The sequence below is a fragment of the Kwoniella newhampshirensis genome, chromosome 3, assembly GCF_039105145.1.
Source record: "Kwoniella newhampshirensis strain CBS 13917 chromosome 3, whole genome shotgun sequence".
NCBI classification, from domain to species: Eukaryota; Fungi; Basidiomycota; class Tremellomycetes; order Tremellales; family Cryptococcaceae; genus Kwoniella; species Kwoniella newhampshirensis.
In genome coordinates this window covers 1378148-1402297 of record NC_089957.1, presented here as the reverse complement: position 1 = coordinate 1402297, position 24150 = coordinate 1378148, and the positions used below count along the sequence as shown (strand labels likewise).

At 50.9% G+C, this 24150-nt stretch overlaps 8 protein-coding genes across 8 annotated transcripts; 6 read left to right on the top strand and 2 right to left on the bottom strand.

Annotated features, from left to right (window-relative positions):
- Positions 1-484: 484 nt before the first annotated feature.
- IAR55_001863 (uncharacterized protein) lies at positions 485-1396 on the top strand (the record flags this gene model as incomplete). The annotated part of the gene is made up of 2 exons (XM_066944986.1): positions 485-1042; positions 1172-1396. The coding sequence occupies 2 exons, from the start codon at positions 485-487 to the stop codon at positions 1394-1396; spliced, it is 783 nt and encodes a 260-aa protein (XP_066804909.1).
- Positions 1397-2445: 1049 nt separating this feature from the next.
- IAR55_001862 (protoheme IX farnesyltransferase) lies at positions 2446-6261 on the bottom strand (the record flags this gene model as incomplete). Its single annotated transcript, XM_066944985.1, has 6 exons — positions 2446-4011; positions 4061-4188; positions 4235-4524; positions 4581-4815; positions 4866-5461; positions 5528-6261. 6 exons carry the CDS (start codon positions 6259-6261, stop codon positions 2446-2448), a joined length of 3549 nt encoding a protein of 1182 aa, XP_066804908.1.
- A 349-nt stretch (positions 6262-6610) lies between these two features.
- IAR55_001861 (uncharacterized protein) lies at positions 6611-7803 on the top strand (the record flags this gene model as incomplete). Its single annotated transcript, XM_066944984.1, has 5 exons — positions 6611-6632; positions 6696-7012; positions 7083-7299; positions 7359-7513; positions 7570-7803. 5 exons carry the CDS (start codon positions 6611-6613, stop codon positions 7801-7803), a joined length of 945 nt encoding a protein of 314 aa, XP_066804907.1.
- Positions 7804-8129: 326 nt separating this feature from the next.
- IAR55_001860 (uncharacterized protein) lies at positions 8130-12041 on the top strand (the record flags this gene model as incomplete). Its single annotated transcript, XM_066944983.1, has 25 exons — positions 8130-8351; positions 8453-8470; positions 8525-8531; positions 8585-8611; positions 8668-8762; positions 8826-8839; positions 8899-8955; positions 9017-9099; positions 9234-9406; positions 9464-9501; positions 9574-9667; positions 9724-9739; positions 9789-9873; positions 9931-10044; positions 10235-10304; positions 10362-10463; positions 10521-10550; positions 10606-10674; positions 10749-11033; positions 11087-11109; positions 11174-11234; positions 11299-11373; positions 11469-11724; positions 11797-11845; positions 11903-12041. The coding sequence occupies 25 exons, from the start codon at positions 8130-8132 to the stop codon at positions 12039-12041; spliced, it is 2202 nt and encodes a 733-aa protein (XP_066804906.1).
- An 856-nt stretch (positions 12042-12897) lies between these two features.
- IAR55_001859 (uncharacterized protein) lies at positions 12898-16138 on the top strand (the record flags this gene model as incomplete). Its single annotated transcript, XM_066944982.1, has 4 exons — positions 12898-12940; positions 13037-13211; positions 13276-14609; positions 14664-16138. The coding sequence occupies 4 exons, from the start codon at positions 12898-12900 to the stop codon at positions 16136-16138; spliced, it is 3027 nt and encodes a 1008-aa protein (XP_066804905.1).
- Positions 16139-16733: 595 nt separating this feature from the next.
- IAR55_001858 (uncharacterized protein) lies at positions 16734-18576 on the top strand (the record flags this gene model as incomplete). The annotated part of the gene is made up of 6 exons (XM_066944981.1): positions 16734-17061; positions 17134-17194; positions 17390-17532; positions 17662-18060; positions 18202-18385; positions 18459-18576. 6 exons carry the CDS (start codon positions 16734-16736, stop codon positions 18574-18576), a joined length of 1233 nt encoding a protein of 410 aa, XP_066804904.1.
- A 761-nt stretch (positions 18577-19337) lies between these two features.
- Positions 19338-22122, bottom strand: IAR55_001857 (beta-1,2-xylosyltransferase 1; the record flags this gene model as incomplete). Its single annotated transcript, XM_066944980.1, has 12 exons — positions 19338-19409; positions 19486-19577; positions 19642-19727; positions 19783-19861; positions 19919-19953; positions 20010-20062; positions 20131-20454; positions 20528-20793; positions 20854-21038; positions 21109-21339; positions 21412-21462; positions 21530-22122. 12 exons carry the CDS (start codon positions 22120-22122, stop codon positions 19338-19340), a joined length of 2067 nt encoding a protein of 688 aa, XP_066804903.1.
- A 767-nt stretch (positions 22123-22889) lies between these two features.
- IAR55_001856 (uncharacterized protein) lies at positions 22890-23827 on the top strand (the record flags this gene model as incomplete). The annotated part of the gene is made up of 5 exons (XM_066944979.1): positions 22890-22918; positions 22983-23004; positions 23175-23296; positions 23493-23579; positions 23716-23827. The coding sequence occupies 5 exons, from the start codon at positions 22890-22892 to the stop codon at positions 23825-23827; spliced, it is 372 nt and encodes a 123-aa protein (XP_066804902.1).
- Between the last annotated feature and the right edge of the window lie 323 nt (positions 23828-24150).

Sequence of the window (24150 nt, the reverse complement as noted above, 5' to 3'; positions counted from 1 at the left end):
CCGGTGCTGACAATCCTTTATGACTCGCGGCGGCGGCAGTGTCGTCCAGAGCTTACCCTTTCCATTGGCCTAGAGACGGCGGAACGTTGAACTGTAGGTCCCAGCAGGAACATGCAACTCTACAGCAAATCGCTCTCCTTCCTTATAGACAGGGGCCGGCTCGGCATGCAATTGCCCCAAAATATGCAGCGTCTCCCCGTACGACCGCAAGTTCACCAAAATCGTTTTAAGGCGATCCGGCATCGGCGATGCCACCTTAGAGATGCAACAAAACATAAAAAAAAACCAATAAAAAAACGGTAACTAGGGAAGACATGAAACGTATCTCCTTCTTCCATGGTCATACAACTTGTGAATTGGGGTGTACATAAAGCGATGCATGAACATTTCCTTCGTAACTGTTCTTCCTCTTCTTCCCATCCGAATCGATTCTGATTCTTCTCTTGCACCTATTTATCATACTCCATTCGAACTGAAAGGAGTAATGGTCGAACACGACGTGCGACAGATCGAATCGGCCATGAAGGCCGGGTCGATGGTGATCCGACTATACGATCGAAGTTCCATCATTCGACTCGTCAACGGTCAATTCCAGACCGAAGAGTGGGAAGGAAAATCTACCTTGGAGCGTCAACGAGAGCTCCTCCTCTGGAAGTCAAATCTATCACGCGGGTTGATGACCAACTTGGACAATCATAAGATGATGAGTCATATCTCGAAAGGATGGAGCAGAGATTCTTCGGATCAAGCGACTCGAATCAGATCTCCTTGGATCTCAAGTACACAATCTTTCGAATGGGCTGTATGGGAAACCACCCGAAGACTCGTCGACAATCGAGAATCGACTGTCAGGACGAGTCTGATCGATACGAGCGATCTTCGAGATGTCATACACGTCAAACCGATCCCGTATCTCATGGGTCATGTTCAGTACCCCGACTATGCCAGAGCGGTGAGATTGGCCAGATGGGCTTCGGAGGTGTTGTTCTACGGCCGTATTCCCAGACACAAGATCGTGGATACCCTCGAATGGACTCATGAGGTAACTTATGTGATTCGCCGCAATGACTGGACGCCGTGACCTTTCCTGGCATTCTCCTCTCCTCTCGCGATGAACGGCAGATGATCATGGTTCGGATCACGCTGACTTGGAAGGCTCCGTTAATCGTAGTTTGCTCCTCTCACTCTACCCGAGCACTTCTTCATCACTTCGCCCGGCGAGTTCGACCCAGAGGACTGGCTGGACAATCTCGTGTGGCAGCCTGGCGTACACAAGTTCGGTGAGACTCTGTATTTCCTGCGACGACGCGCAGGCGAGCTTCAGCGAGAAGAAGACGAAGATTCAGGGGAGAGTAGCGATGAATCAAATGGTACAGAGGAAGAACGAGGCGTTTAAGGAGAATGTATACGAGGTCTTTATACCTGGTTGCTCGGGTGAGTGAAAGGAGCATCGCTTCAACTCCGTGTGGTTCAGCAAGTCGCTGAGTCATCCTAATCTCAGTGAATTATCCCCGATCGGAATCCCAGTGGCTTTGAGCCCCGATTTAGGCGAAGTCAGGAGGGGCCAAATGGGTGAGAACTGTATCATATGACGTGTCATGAGCCAGACCAGTGAATGCCACAAAGGAGACGGTGGAAGGATACAGGTGAGTTTGAGACCCTTTGGTACGATGCTTGGCTTGACAATTTACTAGAACAAGCAGGTAGAATCTAGGTCGATTTTTGACCATTGCGAGATATGGTGTTTTTTTTGAGCGACTTTTTATGGGGAAATCAATATATGACGACCGTGAAGGTCTGTCAAGGGAGACATGTTGTGTGTGTGTGTGAGAGAGAGAGAGAGACGATGTTACATGACATGATGCGGTTGCACATGTCTCTAACCCTTGATGCTTATCAAGCGGTTTTATCTAATCTATTAGTTGATGCAGTCGCGCAAGTATTCCCTTAATGATTATGAAGAGCGGTTCCATCGAGGACCGGGTCGAGGGGAGTGGGAACCGGGGTCGTCGTGTCAGTGTAAGTTCACGATTGTTTGCTCGTTAAGAGTGATGCGGGGAGAAAGCAGGATGTGGATCGTTCAGTGAGAGTGAGATCAAGTTATAGACGCCAGACATGGACATATATACTGTAGAAGCGAAGAGGAAGGGGCGGCGGATGACACATAGGATAATTCGATTCGGACTGGTGTACGACGGTGAATATGCAAGTCATGCGGCATTCTCGGCTTCCTGAGTTGACTTCAGGGTACTGCCACCGCTCGCCTCCGTCGATGCTCACGTACTGTAGTAACCAATATGAGGGATGATGTGTTGATCCATGCAAATGCTATGATATGTTATGATATTATTACAAGATTGATGCGCGATGATCCTTGGAGGCTTGCTACTATCGCGGGTTTCTATTTCGAACTTGCACACAATCCCAATGTGCATATTTTCCCTCTTACTTCCGTAATTCCACACTTCTTTGCTCTCCCTGTTCCTCTCTCACCTTCAGCTCCGCCTCTTGCTCCTCCTTCTTGGTCGAGCTCAACCAGCCCGCCACATTCTTGTGGACCAACATCAGTCCCAATACCACCGGTAGATACCATAAGGAAACGAAGAACAATTTCTTCGCTCTTTTCTCCGTCGTTTGCTTGTAAAACGCCCAAGCGTCTCGGACGAAGATGTAATTCGGTATGGCCGACGTCAAGGCGAAAGACCAATCAACACTCCCTGATAACGGTCCGAGAATCGCGGTGAAAGGGACAAGAAGAATCGCGTGTCTTAGAGACACCAACGCATTCAGTCTGGGTGACAGGACCGAGAGCATCGGGTAGCCTGAAAGAGCATAGAATGGCCGGATCATATGTGATAGCGCATTGAAATGGGGGAATTGCCACGAGAACAGTAGACAGAAAAGTGTGAGTGCGGTGAGAGGGTTCGGCAATGATGGTAGGTCCGATCCTAGTGTGTGGAGAAGAAGTGGTTGTTCGGCTGTTGGCCAGAGGGAGCCGCCTGTGGCCGTCCAGCCCATCAGAGGGGTTATAGCACCAACGACTGCTCCTACCCAAGTGTTGACGACCGAGAAACGTTTCATCGGAGTGTACACCGCAGCGTAAAGGATGAGGTTTCCGATACCCAGAGCAGCAGTCGTGGGATTGCATCCGTACCATAAAATCACTCCGCCCAGTACTGTGCAGACCGCACCGAACATAGCAGCATGGAAAGGGCTGATTCGTCTTGTTACAATAGGTCTCACCCGTGTTCGAGGTGTTTGCGCGTCGATAGGAGCTTCAAGGATCTGGTTGAAAGTATTCGCGGCAGCGGAAGTCAGGAGGGTTCCGACAGTGAGGTTCAGAAGAAGCGGAATCGATAGCGGTAAAGGGGAGAGAGCGAGACCGGTGGTCGCAGTCAAGGTCATGAGAATTGTCAGGTTCCTTTTGGACAGTTGGGCGTAGACTCCAAGGAGACGTCTGAATGTGAGAGGGGTAAGCGGTCGGTAAGCTGACACCGGGGCTGCTGGAGCGGTCGGCTGGGGAAGCTCGAGGTCGGGCATTGCAGGAACCGGGGCATTGGCGGCGCCATACACGGTTCTAAAGGGTGGGGAATATGGAGCGGGTTGCGCGGAGAAGAACGGTCTGTCGATAGCATGAGTATGCGCTTGTCGCTTTTGTTGACCAGAAAATGGCGAGGCGGATACAGCGGGCCTCTTCGTTGTTGACGCAGACACGGCGGCGTTGGCTGTAGCCGTGGCCGCTGCAGGAGCAAGAATTGGATCGGCTTCGTCCTCCACAGGAGGAGGCGCTTCAGGCTCTCCAACAGCAATCTTGGCTAATTGGCCATCCACCATGGTTCTGAATTTACCATGTCGTCGTGATATCAAATCGTTGAACGTCCCATCTTCCACCACAGCACCACCTTCTAGGAGGACGACTCGATCAGCAGATGCGATGGACGATAGTCGATGCGCGATCAGAATGACAGTGATGTCGGAGTTGGCAAAAAGGTCATTGAGAGCGGCATTGACCTAAGCAAGGATCAGCTCTTACCTATTGTAACACAGAGGGCTCACTTACCGCTCGCTCTGATTCCGAATCTAAGGCGCTAGTCGCCTCATCCATGAGTAAGACCGAAGGGTTACCGACAAGAGCTCGCGCGATGGCAATTCGCTGTCGTTGGCCACCTGACAGACTGTTCTTCGTGACTGTGACAGTGTCAGAAACGATCACACTAGACCGTAACACACTCACTGAGGGTTTCGTATCCCTGAGGCAGTTTATCGATGAAGTCACAATGGGCTACCTGAGCTGCACGTTTGATGTCGTCTCGTGTAGCGTTTGGGTGCCCGTACGCGATGTTCTCCTCAATAGTACCCCCGAAAAGGATGGGATCCTGCTGAACCACGCCGATCCGAGATCGCCACGACTCGGGGACAAAAGAGCGAATATCTTGCCCATCAAACATAACCTTACCGGATGTAGGGTCGTAGAACCGAAGCAGAAGAAGCTGGATGGACGACTTGCCACTACCGCTACCTCCACTGTAGGGCCGTCAGTGACATCAACGAGAAGAGAAGAAGCGAAAATGACCACATACACCAAAGCAATACGCTCGCCCTTGTCGATACGCAAGTTCAAACCGTTCAAGACCTTGGAGTCAGGACGAGATGGATAGGCAAAGTCCACAGACCGTAATTCGATTGATCCAGCCCGTAACTCATGCACGTGTTCACCCACAGAGAGTGGAATAGGCGAAGGTATAGCATGGAGACCGATGATCCGTTGAGAAGCACCGACACCCTTCATCAAACCCGTGAAGAAGCCGGCCAAAGCTGTGATGGATCAGCCGACATGTCTTGAATCTGACGCACTTGTCACCTACTGTTCAAGCTCCACTCAATCCAATTGACGTAAATGAAAAGCGAAGTCATGTCTCCTACGGATATCTCTCCTCTCCTGACCAGTACACCCCCATAGATCAACAAGCCGATCATTCCAAGATCTCCGGCGACTTCATTCGCACCCTGGAACATTCCGTTTGCAAATGTCTCTTTCTTCTGGAGTCCATACACGCCATCCACCTTGGCCGCATACAGCGCCCTCTCCGAGATTTGAGTGTTGGAAGCAGTGACCGTACGATGAGCTGACAATCTCTCCTCTGCAAGCTTGCTCATTCCTCCCATAGCTTCCTGTGTACGGAGTGAGAGTTTGCGGATGAAACGACCGTAGAAGAACGTGCCAATAGCGATTGGAGGGATGATGCAGAGCATGACGACCGTAAGAGTAGGGGAGATCAACCACATAGCACCGATACCAGCACCTGCTCCCAGAATAGCCTTGAGACCTTCACCAAGATTCTCGCTAAGACTCTGCCCGACGATCGAGGTATCTTGCCCAAGTCGAGATAGAGCATCACCGACACCGGCCGTCTCGATGTGCGAAGGGGGCATAGCAAGGTATTTCGAGTAGGTCATGTTTCTGTAAGAACTAATATCAGTATCGTTCGAAATCATACGTGGATTGCTTTCCGAGCCGGCAACTCACCTGATCCTAGCAACCGTTCTTTGGCCAGCTAATCGCAGAGTGATGCTCCGTCCTGAGTTGGCTGCAGCTCCGATCAACAGTAAGACAGCCAGAGCTCCAGTCGCCTGTACTAACGGTAGCCCAAATAACAACGTAGCTTCCGATCCAGGAGCAAAGAAATCGATGATTCGACCGATCGCCCATGGTATAGATAAGTTGACGGCGGTAGAAACGGTGAGACAAGCAACACCAACCGTGAGCAGTGGCCATTGTGGTTTAGCGAGGGATAACATTTTCAATATGGAAGAGGCATCGGGTTTGGCATCTTTTCCGGTCGATGAAGACGTCGTAGTTGCCGTAGCAGAGGGCGGGCTGATCGGTGCTGGCGGATGGATGGGGATAGGTGATGGTGCCTTTGACTCTTCTTCGGTCTCCTCGGCCTGCGATCTAGATTGAGATTCTGATTTTTTCGACGATTCTTGTCTCTTTGAATGGGCTGAGTTGGTGTTGAATCGGACATGTCGGAAACTGATTTGCGAATTCGATACAATATTTACGGGAAATGAACGAGGGCGAAAGAGGTCAGAGGTGATGGGTATCCGTGAGGGTATTTGTCCTGTGCAGGAGCAGAATGACTGAAGTGACTGAAGTGACGACAACAAAGACGACCGAGGTGGTTGACGAACAGAAGACCGTATCCGCGGAACAGTCGACACAAACGACCTCGCAAGGCCCAAGCCTTCTCGAGTTGCCATGTTGGCGTTCAAAACGTCGAGGGATCGTCTTGCTGACCAGCAAGACAAGGGGCGAGAGTGAGCGAGAGAGATGCGAAGGAGGTGTATTATAGATAGACAGTCCAATATGTTTATGCTGCAGTCTGACTTTTTGCACCTGTTGCGAGTGGAGATGAACCCCAATAAACCTCGGTTTCCTCACAACAATAAAATGGGAGGAGTCACTAAATTTCCGACAAAATCAACAGTTCAGGGTCTCAATCGGGAGAAGTTCAAAAGTTGAGGATCATCTCTGATGAATCAGAATCTATCTTGCTTGGCATCGACATTTTACCGCTTCTTTCATACTCTACACAAGTCACTGCCCACCATGGTCAACTCCTCGCTGCGAAGTGGGTGTATCGGTCTGACAGGATGACTGTGTTCGATGACTGACAATGTAAATTTCTGTGCAGATGCTATGGCTCGCCGGAATCACAAAGAGCGAGCCCAACCTCTGAACCGAGCGAAATTCGGTCTCCTGGAGAAACACAAAGACTACGTACATCGAGCTCGAGATTACAAGAGCAAACAAGATCGGATCCGAAAACTGAGAGAAAAAGCAGCTTTTAGGAACAAGGATGAGTTTTACTGGGGCATGGTCAAGGAGAAGACCAGGGGAGGTGTAGCGGTGGCGGATAGAGGGAACGAGAGTCTCTCAACGGATCTGGTGAAAATTCTCAAGACTCAGGATCTGGGTTATGTCAGAGTTCAGATCGCAAAGGATGAGAAAGTGAGTTAGGGCTTTGTCAAGATGGAATGGAGAGGAGGTCTGGCTAATCAGCTTATGACCTGCTTGATAGAGAATCACGAAGTTAAGAGCAGAGCTTGAAATCACTGCACCTGTCGCTGGGCCCAGCTCGGAATGGACAGCTGCGTCAGAACTCGCAGAAGTGGAGAAGCTTGCAGAGATGGGAATCATCTTGCAGCCGAAAGATATTTCCAGCAGTAAGAAGGGGAAAGGAAAAGGAAAGGCGCCTGCTGCGGGACATGTGGTATTCGCGGACGGAAAGGAAGAATGTGAGTGCAGTACCAGGAATTGAGTGCTGATGATGTAGTCGAATCGTATGGCGGATCAGACGAGGATGGACGTCACGAAGCTTCGGGGAGCGGTGCACAGCAGGAAGCGGTGGATCTAGGATGGGCTGAGCCAATACCGTCAAAGAAGCGGAAGGAGAAGGTACCTGAACCGGTGGTCGCTGTCGATCAGAAAGTCATTGAAGAAGAAGCAAGAGTAAGTGATACTCCCCTTCTTGGCCTACAAGTCAGGCTGACCATTGCCCTTGATAGGCGTATCGTCTCGAACTGCTCACCGATCTCTCAGCCTATCTCGCCCGACTTAAGTTGCTTCGGCAAGCCGAGTCAAAACTCTCAATGACAAAGGGACTCATGGGCAAAGGCGCTGCTACCAAAGTCAGAGAAGCTGGATTTGTCGAAGATGAGAATGCCCCAGAAGATAGGAATGGGGAGAAGAAGAGATACGAGGGCAAGATGTGGAAGTGGAAGCTGGAAAGAAGGCGGTAGGAGGTCTTCCATGTCGTGGTGGTCACAGGTAGAGTAGTGTATCATAAGTTGCATTCTCGAATACGCCATGTTTCTTGTCTGCTCCCTCTAGCTTCCTGCTCGATCTGGCCTCTCAATAAACCATACTCGAACTCAATTTATTGTTCGTCCCATTACGTCACGTGGTCGACATCATTCACCGTGTTTTTGTCTTCGTGTCTCCTCCACTTCAGTCAATCAATTGTCTTCACGCTCATAATTGCTTTTTACCATCATCTGTTCAAAGTCTCCCTCCCTCATCCTCGCGATATCTGCATGATTCTTGTTTGGTGGCGATCAGAACAAAGATGCCGCCCCGAAGACGCACACCGGCCTTTGCGCCTCCGAGAGGTCGAGAAGACGAGAACGGCGTTTTCGACCAGGACAGTTCCGCATCTGGCTCATCGTCGACGCTGGCTACCACGCCGAAATCGAAAAAGGCACCTTCAACGGGGATGAGACAGAAGATGAAGGCCAGAGTAGACGAACTGGAGAAGGAGATAGAAGAGATCAGTGTCAAGCTGAAAAAGGTGAGTACTTGTCCTGCTCTTGCTCACACTGAAGAAGACGGCACGAAGATGATGAATGAAGAAATCGATTTGGGAGCTGACGAGACCGATTGCGAGATCAGGAAGACGGTCATTACAAGGTAAGCTGTTGCTCTAGAGCTCGAGGATCTGATCGGAGCTGATATGTGTCGCAGCTCTTCGGTATGTCCTCGGTACTTGCGCGGTGGCAGACGTCAACTCTGACCTCCTGATAGCTCCTGGAACTCCCTTCAATGAGATAGGTTAGTGCCTCTCGGACACAGGAACAGCAGCGACCTTTGACTGATTCCAAGGCTAGATCTGAGCGAATCTTCCTTCTTCAAACATCATGACCACCATAAAAACACGTCTGATCCACCGAAAAGTTGGAAATCATGGCTTTTCGGGAGAAAGGTAGGTCCAGAGCAATGAGCTTGAGACACTCCTACGGTCGGCCGCTGACAGTGGTTGGACCAGTTCTTCTTCCCTGCGTGAGCTAACAAGAATGCCTCGAGCCATCCCCCGTAGCTTATGACCGCACTTGTCACAGTGGTGTCTTCTTTGGTGTCGTCATAGCCCTATGGGCGATGGACTTTACAGCTTTACCGTAAGTAATATTCGCCGACACGCACAATGTTACATGCTGATCGTATCGACGATTCCTACAGGACTGATATGAAGGATATATGGCAAGCACTTCCAACCGCACTGGATCCTAGGGACCTATTAGCGAATCTTACAATGGTGGAAGGTTAGATCATTTTCCAAACCCTGCTTCTGAAGAGCTTTTCTCGCTTTCTTCACATGCGTTTCTTTCATCTGTTAAACTTCTCTTCCCCTCCCGAAGTGTTGTATGAAGCTGACGCCTGATGGATCTGGCGATAGGCGCTCGGAAAGCTCTGGAAAACCGAGACTTCACCGTGGGCGAAGAACTCGTCGCGACTTACGGTTTGGAAAAACATCACCCTATCATCCTTATCCCAGGTATCGTCTCTACAGGGCTGGAGAGTTGGGGTACTCAATCGGTGGCAAAAGGTTTCTTTAGAAAAAGATTATGGGTATGTCCCAGACGAGAGCCTGTAAGGGAAAGACGGAGCTGACCGCACTGATTACAGGGGACTGCTACTATGATAAGAGCAGTTCTGAGTAACAAGTGAGTCTGCGTCATACAGTTGTTTCCCTTGGGAGGGAGAAGCAAATGAGTACGCCAGCTGATGCAAAGTAGGGAGAGATGGATTCAAGCGTTGAGCGTCGATCCAGAAACAGGGCTGGACCCACCTGGATTCAAGATCAGAGCGGCACAGGGATTGGATGCGGCGGTGAGTTTTCTCCTACCTTTCAAGTCGTGAAGTATGCTGATGACAAATCTTTCCAGTCGGAGTTCATCCAAGGTCGGCTGTCGGTCTTCCCAAGTGCGCATGAAGCTGACGTAAGGAACAGGCTACTGGATCTGGCAGAAGATCGTGGAGAACCTCGCCACATTAGGATACGATACCAACTCTATGGACATGGCGGCTTATGACTGGTAAGTCATCTGCTACCTCGCTGATCGAACCAGCACTGGTGCTGAAGTGCTGCTCAGGCGTTTGGCGTACTATAACCTTGAAACTAGAGACGCGTACTTCACGCGACTGAAGACAAAGATCGAAGTAATGCATCAACATAACAAGCAGAAGGTGGTGTTATGTTCTCACTCGTGAGTGCCGAGCTGCTCGATGAGTTGCAATTGCTCAAATGGGGTTGCAACTACAAAGGATGGGTGGCACCGTTCTTCTCGTAAGTTTAGATTTAGCTTTGCACACGTCCACGTACTGACGAATCCTTTTGTAGTATTTGTCAGTGAGAGCTTAGCACACTCCCTCAAGTTCCCGACTGACAAAACGCAGCCTGAAATGGGTGGAGTCAGATCCCACGGAGAACGGGGTCGGCGGAGGTGGGGGAGTCGCTTGGGTTGAGGTGACTATCGCTCACTCGCAGGACAACGGAAGCCTCTCCGCTGACCACGCAACACAGGAACACATCGAGAGCTGGATCAATGTCGCGGGCACAATGCTGGGTGTCTCCAAGGCCATGACTGCATTCTTGTCCGGTGAGATGCGTGACACGGTTGAGCTGGTGCGTTGTTCTGAGTTCACTAATGTTGAGAAGAAGAAGAAGTTGACGATATCGTAGCATCCTGCGGGTTCATATGTGCTAGAAAAGGTATGTGCCAGCCCTATATAACTCAGCCTCTATACTTATGGATGATGTGTTTTAGTTCTTCTCAAGGAGAGAAAGGGCCAAGCTGTTCCGTCATTGGCCTGGCGCCAGTTCCATGTGGATGAAGGTGAGTTGTCTCGGTCGTGGCGATTTCATGCCAGACAGATAGCTCCCATGACTGAACTCTTTGCGTCCTTTCAGGGTGGCAACAGGATATGGGGTCATCATGAAGCGGCTCCCGATGACCCAGCCAACGCAACAGATACCCACGGTCGATTTTTCTCCTTCCGCCATCCCGATGTTCCCACAGATGAAGCTGGTCTGACCAAAGCTACCGTGTCACCCAATCTGACATTGGACGATGCCGGACCCTATGTACTTACGCATACTCCTCCCGCTTTTCAGAGAATGATGGAGATGAATTACAGCTGTGGATTCGAGACGGACGAGCAGAAATTGAAGGAGAATGACAGGGATCACCGCAAGGTAGGTGTCCAAGGAAGGTGTAGCTTATGGTCATTGCTGACGGGAAGGAGTAGTGGTCAAATCCTCTCGAAGTCCGGTAAGCTGGCTGGAATGTGGCACGATGTTTGATGGAAAATAGTCCGACTGACAGCTTGGTCCAGTTTACCTGAAGCACCTTCAATGAAGATCTATTGTCTTTATGGTCACGGGAAAGAGACAGAGGTCAGTTGACAACTGCTTTTACCTTTCAGACATCGCGGAAAAGGACTAAAACTTACAATCGCAGCGGTCTTACTGGTACATGCAAGGAGAATATGAGCACGATGACACTCGCGCCGACGGAGCAGAGGACACCGCCTATGTACGTCGTACTTCCTGCTTGCACTCACCATTACTAGTACTGCCACATCACATCATACTGCGGTTAAGCTAATCTGGTACGGTCCGTTCGCTCAGTGTGACGCTTCCGATCCCTCCAATCAATGCGACAACTCTACAACCCAACGTACAGCGCTCGACTTCCCTCTTGCACGGAAACACTGGATTGATGCAGCTATAACTGTGAAAGGGTCCCTGCCAGAGGTCAGATCGGGAGTCAAGTTTGGTGACGGAGATGGGACTATCCCTGTCTTGAGTTTGGGCAGTATGTGTGTCAGAGGTTGGAATGGGACCACCAAGTGGAATCCCGGTGGGATCAAGGTTGTTACGCAGGGTGAGTAGAGCATAACACGCCGAACGCAGGCGTGCGGCAAAAGGGAGAGTATGGCTGACATAGACAATCCAGAATACAAGCATTCTCCTGAAATCTTGGATCTACGAGGGGGTGCCCAGACGTGAGTCGGATCGTGTTTGTACAGGTAGCACACGACTGACAGCTGATTCGGGATCAGCGCCGATCACGTCGATATCCTCGGCGCTACTCCGCTCAACGCTGCTATCCTCAAGATCGCGGCTGGTCGCGGTGACCTTGTGACTCAGCAGATCGGGTCGCAGATCTTTCAGTATACAGCGAAGATGGATTGGGATTGAGGCACATGGTCGCACGATGAGGATCCGATGTGTATATCTAGATAGATGCATATAATGATGACCTTATGCCTATATGAGTGGCTGGACCTGTTGCAGGATGTTCATGGCGACAGGGATGCAAGCACATGCAAAATAGCAGCTTGGAGTCAGGGACACACGCACGATGGATCGCCTGTTTCGCCCACCGAGTTCTCATGCACCAAGTTGACTCTGCCATTCGTTTGACGCACAGCTGGAGCCTCATACACCCTTTCCGCGCCGCGTACGATGTTCATTATCATTATCATTATTATTCTATTCAGGTCGCACCAAAGCAGAAGAGCAGGAACATTTATCTACCCGTGTGTAAAAGTAGTGAAGTACGCGATTCGAGTCACCATATATCACACCCTACTCCCATCGGATGTGATTTTGTGTTTACGCGACTGAGTTTCCTAATGTCGAAACGAGCCACCAGGATATCGTCACATTCAACCTTTTCGACGTGCACCTTTCACCCTTGCCCCCCCCCCCCTGACCTATCTGACCCAGCTTCAACATTACAATTCTCTACTGTATAGTCGCGTCCAACGTCTCTTGTCAAGTATCTCCTCTGTTGCAACATCTGCATCTCTTCCTTCTTGATTTTATATATATGTACACATATATACATTCAAAACTTTGTGGATCGATTCAACGCGTCGTTTGACTTTTCCTCCCGCTCAAGATCATTTCACGTCTCAGATCTCGCCACGTACGCCTCATAGACATCTATCTTTCTGAATTTGTTCCCTTGCTTCCTTCTTCGTCTTCCTACAACCATCATCTCTTTCCTTTGTGACTCTTGCGTTCGTGGTGCGTCGCCAAGTGATCCGACATGAGCGGTCCACTCGCCCCCAATCGAATCCATTCGTTACCTGGTAGGCTCATCCTTCCCCCTCTCCATCACGCGACCCCACCAATCTCGCCCCTGAACGAGCCACATAGACTGATGAACATACTTTGGATCCAATCAGTCCGGGTATCATACTACCTTCCTTCCACGACATCACAGTCTTTCTCGACCCTCTTTTCGACACCGCAACAGGTCTATGTCCATCCCAATGCGGCTGCCTCAAAGCGCGATGGCGAGGACGAGGTGTGGGGATCGATCTATTTGAAAACAGTGGTCTTGGGAGTCCTGATGGCAAGGTAAGTCCTCGTCGCGTCCCACCACACTGTGTTCGATCGTCTGGTAACTGACACATACGTCTAGTCCCGAACTGCACCCTTCTCACCCTTCCACTCACGACCTATCATTGTATGTCCTCGATCCCCGCGAAACATATCTCCGCAGATCACGCGCCGGATCATCACCTTATCCCTCGCATCTCCGTCGCGGCGCGCGATCTTCGTCTCCAATGTCAGACATGTCGTCCCCGAACCATCTTTCTTCCTTGGCGCAACATACGGCCCAACTGCAAGAAGTCTGGACAGGAAAGGGATTGGTCAGTTGGGCACTTGATGAACCGGGACAAGGGAAGAATCTCATAACGGGTAGACTCGTTCGTTCACTCGAGTTCACCAGAGTGAATAGGGAACAAGGGATGTCAGCACTCGAGGCTTTGATGGCGGCCGACCTGGCCGGCGATGAAGAAGAAGAGAGTTGGGGTATTGAGATTTCAGTAGGACTGAAATCGGGCGTGGCAGGACCTGTCGGTGTGGGTCTCCATAATCAAGTTTCCAGTGTTGTGGCCATGGACGGTGGTCGACCAGATGCGTTGAGACGGTCATCAACCGCATCTTCATCGGACAATATCTCGAAAAGCAGAGGTGCGGAGCCTACATCAAATCAGTTCGCAAGACCATATCAATCTCTGCCAAAACGTCATGATCCGATCCCACCTCGTCGACCTCAATTTCCGCACGCTCATTCCTCTTCCGATGGCCCCCAACCCCTCCATCCTGCACGTGTTGTGAGTATCGGGAAACCCACACCTGTGCGACCTACCGAGGCGAGACAATCGCGATCGTCGCAAGCGTCTGGGAGCGGCGCCAAGAAACGCAAGTCCAATACCGGACGAAACCAACTCGGTGCTATCGATCCGACCGCTGATCACCTCGAGCTTCGATCCACCACTCCAGCGTCCGTCCCACCGCCAACCCAGATCAGGCGATCTGCCACGCTGCCAAACAATATCAGCAGTGAGACATCAGAACCTTTCCCCACTGATATCCCCGCTGGTCTATTTTCCAGACCGGAATCGCTCACTCGAGAACAAGCACAACGACTGCTTGCCAGTCCTGCGTTCTTGAGCATGCTCGAGAAACTTACTGGTGCTCCCATCGATGTGGCAGCAGCTGCCAAGCGGGCACGAGTAGGTGATGACAAGGAGGATGGGCCGGCTTCGTCTTCATCTTCGGCCCCAAACAAAAGAGCCAAGACTGGGCATGGTGGCGCTGGCGGGCATGTGAGAAAGGGCTCTGTGGATGAACAGACTGGCGAATCAGTTTCCTCGGGCTTTGTCTGCTGGAACTGTGGCAGAACCAAGAGTGCCGTCTGGAGGACCAAGGTCATGGAGAACGGAAAGTCTGTCAGAGTCTGCAATGGTGAGTTACTTCGTATACACTGAGTGCAGACTGTCTACTGACGATTCCGTCTAGCTTGTGGTCTTTACTGGAACAAGATGGGGGCCATGCGTCCGCCTACCTTGTGGGGTGATGTTGACGACGACCCAAACTACCGGCCACGAAAAGACAAGAAGACCGTCGCTCCGCGAAGCTCCTCGGGCACGCTGGTGCCTTCCTCCGAGCCCGATACACCTGCTGAACGTATCGATAAAGCCCATGCTAGGTCATCGGAGGGCTTCAAACGCACACTGTCGGCAGTCGTCGAGCAAGATGCCAAACGTATTGCAAGCCTGAGACACAAGGTTCCGATGCCCAAGTCAACGCTTCAACAGAGTACAAAGCCGTCTCCCATGACCTCTCCTCCTAGAGGAAGCACATCAGCGACCAAATCACTCAGAAACGCCAAGTGGAACGGTGACGCTATCGCTGGCGCCAGCTCTCCCGGTGGATGGATGGAACCCATGCACCAGTTGGCTTCTTCCTCAGCGCACAAGGCAGACGACTTTAACCCCGTCACCCAAAATGAGATGTCCGCGGGAACCACACGAAGGCTGTTCGGACCTGGTTCGATCACCAACACTCAAAAGACTCCGGTACCGGCATCTGATGCAAACATCCAGACCCTTGACATGCCTCTCAGCGATGACGGAAACAATCTCAAGCCAGACACTCAAGTCGATTGGCACACAGATCTTTCGGCTTTCTTTGATGTCGACGGCTTCTCCATGCCACCTGCTGCGAATCCCGAGACTACCTTGGCAAGCCGGACTCATGGCATTTCACCACCTGCCGGCCCGACAGACTTCCACCGCGCTTTGTCCTCTGGTGCTCGTCGCCGACGTGAAGCTGCCAGACACGTTGGATCCTCCTCTTCTACCTCGTCCGCTATCCGGACTGGACACGTCGCGACTGATGCTACTACCGACGAGGACGACGTCCTGTCTCAACTCTTCAACCGTACCTCTTCAGTAGGTATGGAGTCATCGTCACCCGCCCCTTTCGATTTCTCACAACTCCCTCCTTCCTCACCACCGCTTTCGATGGTTGGGTCAGATCATCTGCCCCATTCGGCATTGTTGCTTTCGAGTCCCGATAACAGTCCCAACGGGTTCAGTCCAATGGACATGAAGTCCACACCCGGTAAATCGAGATTGAGACACAGCGTCAGTGCGAGTGCTGTGGAGGGCATGGGCGGTGGTGGCGAACAGATCCTGGACTTCGAAGATATACAAAGGATGTTGACCAACATCGCCTCAGGTGGACTTGCTCATGCTCACGGACAAAGTCACGTTGGTGGCGGGCAAAAGGGCACGCCAGGATCGTCACATGGACACGAAACTCATACCCCGTCATATGACATGTTGCACGAACTGTTCGGCAAGATGTCAGAAGGGAATGTGCACGGAGGGAATGGGGAGAGCAGCGTGATGGCGAGCAGCGCGGCGGAAGCGGAAGGAGTGGTGGGAGGTGATGATATCTTTGCTCTCTTGGAGGGCGGTGCGTTTTAGCGGAACGAGAAGAGGACCATGCGGCGGTAGTGACGCAGACTCAGAACACAGGATAAGTGGAAGAGGCGGGTAACATTGGACGGATCGGCGAAGAGAACGAAGGATTGAGGCAACATCGTCACGATACCCACCACATTATGATCATTGAAAACGACATCCATTCCCCAAGAACCAATTGCCGATCTGTATGTTGACTATAATAAGATGTGTTATGCACGAGTCCATGATGTAGCTACTGCGGGTCGTGTTGCATGGGCAGAGTGAGACTATCCAGGGTGGGAAGGTACAGATGCAAGATCCCGAAACAGAACGCACTTTGGTCTGTCACCTGTCTGATGGAATGGGCTGTCTGTTCGGCCGACACAGAGGAGTAATCCAATTAGATCGGTCCCATTACACCAAATACAATTTTTGACAAATCTCGGTGGCAACGCGCCGAAAAGTCATATAAAAGGGGGGAGAATGACATAAGCGGAAATTCAATTTCGAAACTCTACTCGCATTCTTCATTGCTAATACTCATCAACAACGATCATCTCCATCAACCCCTGCCTCTTCGACTTGAACATCTTCCCGTGGCCTTACCTTTTCAACCATGTCATCTTGCTGTGGAGGCAAGAACCCCAACGGATGTTGTAAGAATACCCCACAACCGGGTGTGTCTTATGCCGCCGCAGCAGCAGCAGGTACTGGCAACGGGGACGGCGGTGCTGCCGTACCTCTTCTCCGAAACAAGAACAAGAAGGATGAGAACAAGTCGTATGGGGCTGTATGGTCGGTAGATCAACCTCAATCTCAATCTCAGGAACAACAACAGCGTCGAGGCTCGAATGCAATCCGGACACAGCAGCTCACGGAGGTGTTGGGCGATGCTCAGCCTCTAGGCAGTAAATGTTCGGCTCATGAGAGCGGTGGGCAATGTTGTGAGTCCTGCATTGCTGTCACCATGTCATGAATCACAATGCTCATGTCTCATGTCTATGTTCCTTCATCAGGCAAAGACCTCAAGGGCGAGGATGAGAGACATCTGATCAGTCCTGAAATCGTTCGAGACGTGTGAGTGCCTCTGCCTCTTTCTCTCGACGAATTCAAAACTACGCACGAGACAATGCTGATCAAGCGTCTTCCACACTCCATTCCTCCTTTCATGCATCCATCCTTCATCCCGTTCTTGGTCTACATACGCACCACATCACTCATGAAAACGTTGCATCTACTCTCGTCACCATCATCACTCAAAACATACCACAGGATCATCGGTCTCTCAGACGGTCTCACAGTCCCTTTCGCCCTGACTGCCGGTCTGTCTTCCCTTGGAAGCTCGTCATTGGTCGTCACTGGTGGATTGGCAGAGCTATGTGCTGGAGCCATCTCGATGGGCTTGGGTGGCTATCGTGCGTTGATTCCTGCTTCACTCCATTCACGACTGGCCAGATGCTAATGTCTTCCCTTCCTTCCTCCAATCACTTTACTCGTTGCTGTCTGCGGTCTAACCTGGTCCGCTTCCGAACCCAACGCAACAGTCGCATCCCAAGCTGAGCTCGATCACTTCCTCTACCTGCGACGCCAGACTCAAGCCCGTGTGCTCCGTTCCTGCTCCGGCGAGATGGAAAGAGAAGTACACTCCATCCTCGGGCCTCTCGGCGTGAAAGAACAGCTCTCTCGGCTGATCGCTGAAGATCTGCGAACCATCGAAGACGATCTGTATACGCCTGGAGAAGGGACGGTAGGGAGCGAAGGTATCATGCCAGGCGGCAGGGAACCGTCTCTCTCTGATGCGGGCAGTATCAAGGGGAAGAAGGGGAAGAGATGGGGGATCTTGGGGTGGAAGAAGAGCGAGCCGGAAGAGGAGGAAGGTGGTCAGAGTGCCAATGAGGACATGGGTCTGACAGCGTTCTTACTGAAATTCGGTGAGGGAATGGGTGAGTCAAGCTGTCGTATTTTTCAAAGCGACGCATGAGCAGCGCTAGTCCTTTACACTGGGGCTTCTGCGAGACTCCTGCTCGGACAAAAGACTATAGTCTTATGATTGATTACGGCTGACTTGGCTTCTTTCCTCGTAGAGGAAGTACCCGCCTCTCGACTCTACATCTCAGCACTCACCATCGGTCTATCATACTTCATCGGAGGTCTCATCCCCCTCATACCATACATGATCACATCCAACGCGGAAGACGGCCTGATCGTATCGTGTGTTGTCACATGTGTGATCTTATTCATATTTGGAGGGTTCAAGACTTATTTCACGTGAGTGACAGATCCGTGCTATCCAAAATCCCAATCGTGATTCGACTGACGTTCTGACGTCTTCCTGGTATAGCGGCGCAGAAGGAGGTTGGAGAGGATACGCCTACGGTGCGGTCAGTACGACTATCGTGGGTGGATTCGCCGCAGGTGCCGCCTTCGGACTGGTCAAAGCTCTCGGTATCAAAGAATAGATAGACAGAGGGAAGGATCAATTCATTCATTCTGGTGGTCGAGATGTGTGAGAGATCGATCCTGTATGGAAGGGCAAAGTGGAGATAGTCCTCGTCTAAGCGCAAAGTTAGAGGGCAAAGTAACCTTCTCTTCCCTTGGTGTCACCATCAACGCGGCTAGCTAGTCGGCATTCGCTTCGCCTTGTCCACTCCCCCAGATCAGCAAAGGAGTTCCTAGTGTACATTTATAGATCAGATAGGACAGTCTAACTCCCCATAGATAAAGCAATGAATATCACAGTGATATGAATACAATAAGTTACCAGTGTCATCCAAATCGCGTCACTCCAAGCTGTCACTAGCTTACCTGGACGATTATTCCCGTTTCAGACGGGCGGCTAAGCTGGTCACCGGCATCCGACACCGCTGTACAGCAGCATCCTGATGAACATGCTAGCGCTCCCTCGTCAATCGGATATGAATCACCAAACAATGACCTGATGCATTAGAAACACAAGACACAGAACATATGCGATAATGGACGAACGAAGCTCTTCGACGATTTAGGATGAGGAAGGGCGGGTCGGGGTGATCATCTATGAACATGTCTGATTTTTTGATAAAACGGTGTCCGTACTATCTGATTACAAAGAGACGCCTCTTTTCTCAACTGTCTCCGCTTGCTCATCCCTCACTCGACAAGGGTCAGAAACCTCGAAAAGTGTCAGATGTGACGGATCACTCTCCGATCTCGACTCAGTCATACATACCCTCCTCCCCCTTCACTCTTCTATCACGGGAGGTCCAACATCGGCCGCTACCGGTACTGCGGCTCGATGAGAAAGTACAAAGTCCTAAAACCGCGATCATGACCTTGAGTCAGCATCTGGAAAAGGAATACTCTGTCGTAACCATCGTGGCAGAACTCACCATCTTTCCATTATCTCTATCTGGGCTCATCAATCGCGCATACTCAAGATATAGTCTGAACATGTATATTTGGAGATCTTCTCTTCGCCATGCTAAATAGGGAGATCGTCAGTATCGTCATCGTTTTGAGCTTCACCACCGCGACAACTAGCTCACTTCTTTCCACCCAACATTGACCGTTAAGCGCTATTCTACGTGCTACTTCATCGTGTCCTCCTCTACCAGATGGTGTTCCGCGGAAGCTGTATTTTCAGTGTGTCAGTGAAAGAATTGTCGAAGACGATTGACAACACTGACAAAGACATGATGGAGAACAGGTCTGAGTAGTCCATTTTGGATGGGACATAAGCATACCACTCGGGAAGCGATTTTGTGTCTGGTGGGAAGAACCTCAATCAACATGCCACTCTACTGGGTATGGGTCGCCACTCACTCCACTCCGGGAATACTGTCGCTTTGATGACAACGCTGCGTAGAATACTGCGGTTAGTTGACCGTTGCGGTCGGTGCAAAAAGGAGCTCACTTGTTAGCAGCCATCAATCGAGGGAATCGTGAACTCCAAGCGTTTCCATCAGTCTGTAGATGTCTAGTCAGTGACCAGATTTCACTTGGGACCTTTCTCCAATCCTGATTTGGCAACTCACATCGAAAACGTATTTGAAGTCGTTGCTCCTTTCGGCACTGTCCTTTCCAGCAAAGTCGATCTCCTTCTCCATCTCATCACATGTTCCGTCATCCCAGTCACACTGCCAATTCCCTCCCGCGAGTTTAACATCCATATAGTACTGGCCCATCTCACGAGCCGGCAATCTCGAAAGCTCGGCTTCTCCAGTCGAGCCTACCGGCGAGAGCACTTCAGTGTAATCGTCGGTTTTGTCGTTCGCGAGGAAGTGAAGACGCTCTCGATGTGATTGACGCCATTTGGCACCCTCCTTCTTGTTGTGGTTGAGACCGGTAGCGAGACCACGCTGAAATGACAGAAATCAGCGTCAATCGGGGGCTTTCATACATGGAAAGTGAAGTCGAGGATCATCGACGCACCCAATATAGTTTACCACTCTTCCGACTCCATTCTGGATCAGGTCCCACGTCGTCTCGTCTACCATCCTTGCCAATCGGTGTGACCGGGATATCTCCGTTGAGCATAGTCTTGGAAGGCACCAGGATAGGGTATAGCTTGGTGTGCGGCTTGGGGTGAGTGTTGGCATCCTTGACTTCCAGGAGCATGCCGTGGTTCTCCATATAGGAGGGATGTTGACAAATGTCCATTGCAGCGCCGTGGGAGCTGATGAAGGTATCGGCAGCGGCTGGAGGGTCGACGTCAGCGACAATACCCTAAGGAGTCTTCGTGTCCCACCCTAACTCACGTAATTCCTCCTCGCCCTTGTTCAAGGGACTATCCTTTGCGCATGCTTTTGACCAGACTTGCTCAAACCTGTCCACCTCGTTAGGGTGATTCGAGACCTTGCCCTGTCGTGCGGCCGTGAGGAGTTCTTCTTGCCTAGAGTGGTCCAGGAGAATTGACGGCTGGTCGTGTATAGTGAAAGTGGCTCTGAGGACAATGAAATAAGCGTAAGGTGTGTGACGCTCATGTGACCAATGTCGGGAGAGCTCCAGCTTACCTGAATGCTGGAAGGTGTTTGATGAATGGCTCCATTAAGTTGATCTGACTGTCCGCTCTTGGTCTACTGGCCCACCATGTGTCTCGAGAGTAGTCGTCGTTCCACTGCAGCTCAACTTTGCCGTCATGAATGATGAGGGTGAAGGTCTCTTGAATTGTCTCCGCTTCTTCCAGTCGTTCTTTGAGGGTTGCTATTGGCAGACCGTAGAAGGGAAGAAGGGAGTCCATGATGCTGTGCAGATCAAGCGCCCATGCGTCAGAAGGTCTGTAATCGTGATAGAAAGAGAATACTGGAAAGACGTACGAGTCATATTCGTCCGGTAGAAGAACATTGTTCTGCGTTGCGAAGAGCCACCTAGGATTTCCCATCAGCGTTGAAGGGGCACGAACACCAACATAGGCGGTTAAGAATAGCTACTCACCAGTCATCGAAACCCTTCGGAGGCGCTCTGCCCCACTTCTCCTTGTAGACCTCGACGGCCTGTTCGAGCGTTTTACTTTGCTGTGCTAACTTTGCATTCCACTTGACCTCTCCGTCTCTCAACAAGCCCAAGATAGGATGTGTCATTCCCGTTGGCATCTTTCTCGTCTCGTTGCTCAACGCTGAGAACTCGTCGTCGAAATCCGGATCCGCATCACTCCCCTCTCCTGGAGGCGCTCTGCTCTTCACTATCCCAGCAGAGACCTCTTCCAAATACAGCTGTTCCGCTCTCAGCTTCTCCGCTGGTGACAGTGCGTCGAAGGGTGACAGGAAGAGACATTGACCGTCCTCGTCGAATTCGACGGGTCTCGAAGGTGTGTTGGGGTTGAGTATGGGTGGTAACCATTTTGAAGGGGAGAAGTAGGATGCGTCCGGTTCATGATGTGGTAGATTGGGTGTGAGGACAGGCGGTAATGTCGATGGTGCAAAGGTATGTAAGAAGAGGACGAGGATGGACCCTGACAAGATCAATATCACGAACCGTCGAGGTATAGGGATGGCGAAAGGGGAGGGGAAGGGGAGATTAAGCGCCATGACTGGGGCCGGGCGAGCAACTTGCGTGAATGATTACAGATCAGAGTAGAAAGACGTCGTGCTGTTGTTATTCTGTGATGTGTGTTCTGATGTATGATAAGAGAAGATGGATTTTCATCAAACGGCCAGCTAGCTGTACAGCGGCGGAGTGACTTATAGGAGAGAGAGAGCGCGAGACACGCTTGGCGGCGCACGCCCTTGGTGTGTATGTGTTTGGCTCTCTCGCTGTCTGAATCTCGTAAAGGGGTTCTCGCGTCCAAATCGCTGTCCGCTGCTGTCGTGGCACCGAGGTGTGTTGCCAAGCCAGAAGATGTTACTATTGCAGATGGAGGAGGGTCGACCGTTTATCGCTGTTGTTGACACTGGTATAGACTTGCAAAAGAACCCAGACCGACGAGAGCGAAAAAGAGAGAAAAAGGGAATTGGGAGAGACAGGTGAGCGAGAGATTGAGTTTGGATTTGTTACCGTTTTGTGTCTCACCCCCTCTCTCTCGCACTTTGCTCATTCTCGCTTTTGGCTCAGGTCCCGCAGCATCTAAGATACATACTCGACGGCGATCAGGGAAGTTAGGCGCACGACATGGTACTCACCGCTCTGCACCGCATGCCTATTGTTGGAACTCCCGCTGTTGACTTGGGTTCGCTCTCGAGATATCATTGTTAGCATTCTTTGCGAGCTCTTGCATTGACATTGTGATACAAAGCTCAAGTCATTGTAATTGAAACCAAAAGGGTCCCAGCAACACACCTGACATATATCGTTCACCATGCCGTCGCTCAAGTTCTGCGGCGAATGGTGAGCTCTCATCTGCTTGCATTGCTTGTGTCTCACGCTGATCCTCTCGCATCTTTTCCCACAGCAACAACCTCCTCTACCCTAAAGTGAGTAAGCACACCGTCGTGTTCCGTTTCCCCGCCACCGTCTTATCAGATCAACACCGCACAAAACTCCCACCAGCACCGATGCCTTGGTGCTGAATCGTTTGATCCGAACTTCCATCATTTCGGCTGTGACTTGATGCTGACTAAACATGGATGAATCCTATCAATAGTCCGACAACAACGCCAAAGTCCTTCTGTACCAATGTCGGAATTGCAACTACGCGGAGAACGCGACCTCGGAACCTGGGATGGCGCCTTGTGTATACAAGAACGATCTGTTGACAGTCGCTCGGTGAGTCCGGCGAAGACGGCTGCGTTCAGTCTTGGGTCGTGAGGGGAGAGACGAGGGAGACGAAGAGCTTCGGACAGAGATACAATCGATGGCAAATGTCGGAGTGCAACGTGGTGTGGTGTGGTAGGGTAGGGTAGGGATGTCAACAGATGGCCAAAGTGCTGACTTTCGATTTTCTTTTGACTCTGGGTTGTAGGGAACAGAAAGGTCAGACCAAAGATCTGGAGACGGACCCGACATTACAACGGTCAGATATCGAATGTCCCAGATGTCAGAACCACGAGTAAGTGAATACATACATCGCCCCATATCTCGCCACCCCATAACCCCTTTTGCTTTTCATTTCTTCCAGTCCCATTGATCACGGATCACGGACGCGATTACCATCGATTGCTGACGCTGAATCTGATAATGGACAGAGCCGTATTCTATCAAGATCAGGCGAGAAGAATCACGACGAACATGACGCTGTTCTATTATTGCGTTAATTGTAAATACTCTTTCAGAGATCCCAAGATCAAGTCTCGATGAGATCAGATCAGATCAGATACGATGAGACGCAAGTCAGACGAAGCCGCTTTAAGAGAAGCAGTCGTGTCCAACTCAGCGGGCGGGGATGGATGATGTCTGGAAGCCAAGGTAGAATTGTGGCACACAGGCGAAACAAAGTGAGATACTGGGAAGGGAACAGCCGTAGATCAGAAGATGTGTCAGAAAAGATCACATGTTGTATTATAATACACATACACAAAGGTGAAATGCATTAGACCCAAAATATTAACTATAACGCAATAAACCCAGATAAGCACCATGTTGAGGAGGGGTTCTCGTGCCCATTGGCTTGTACTCGTGTC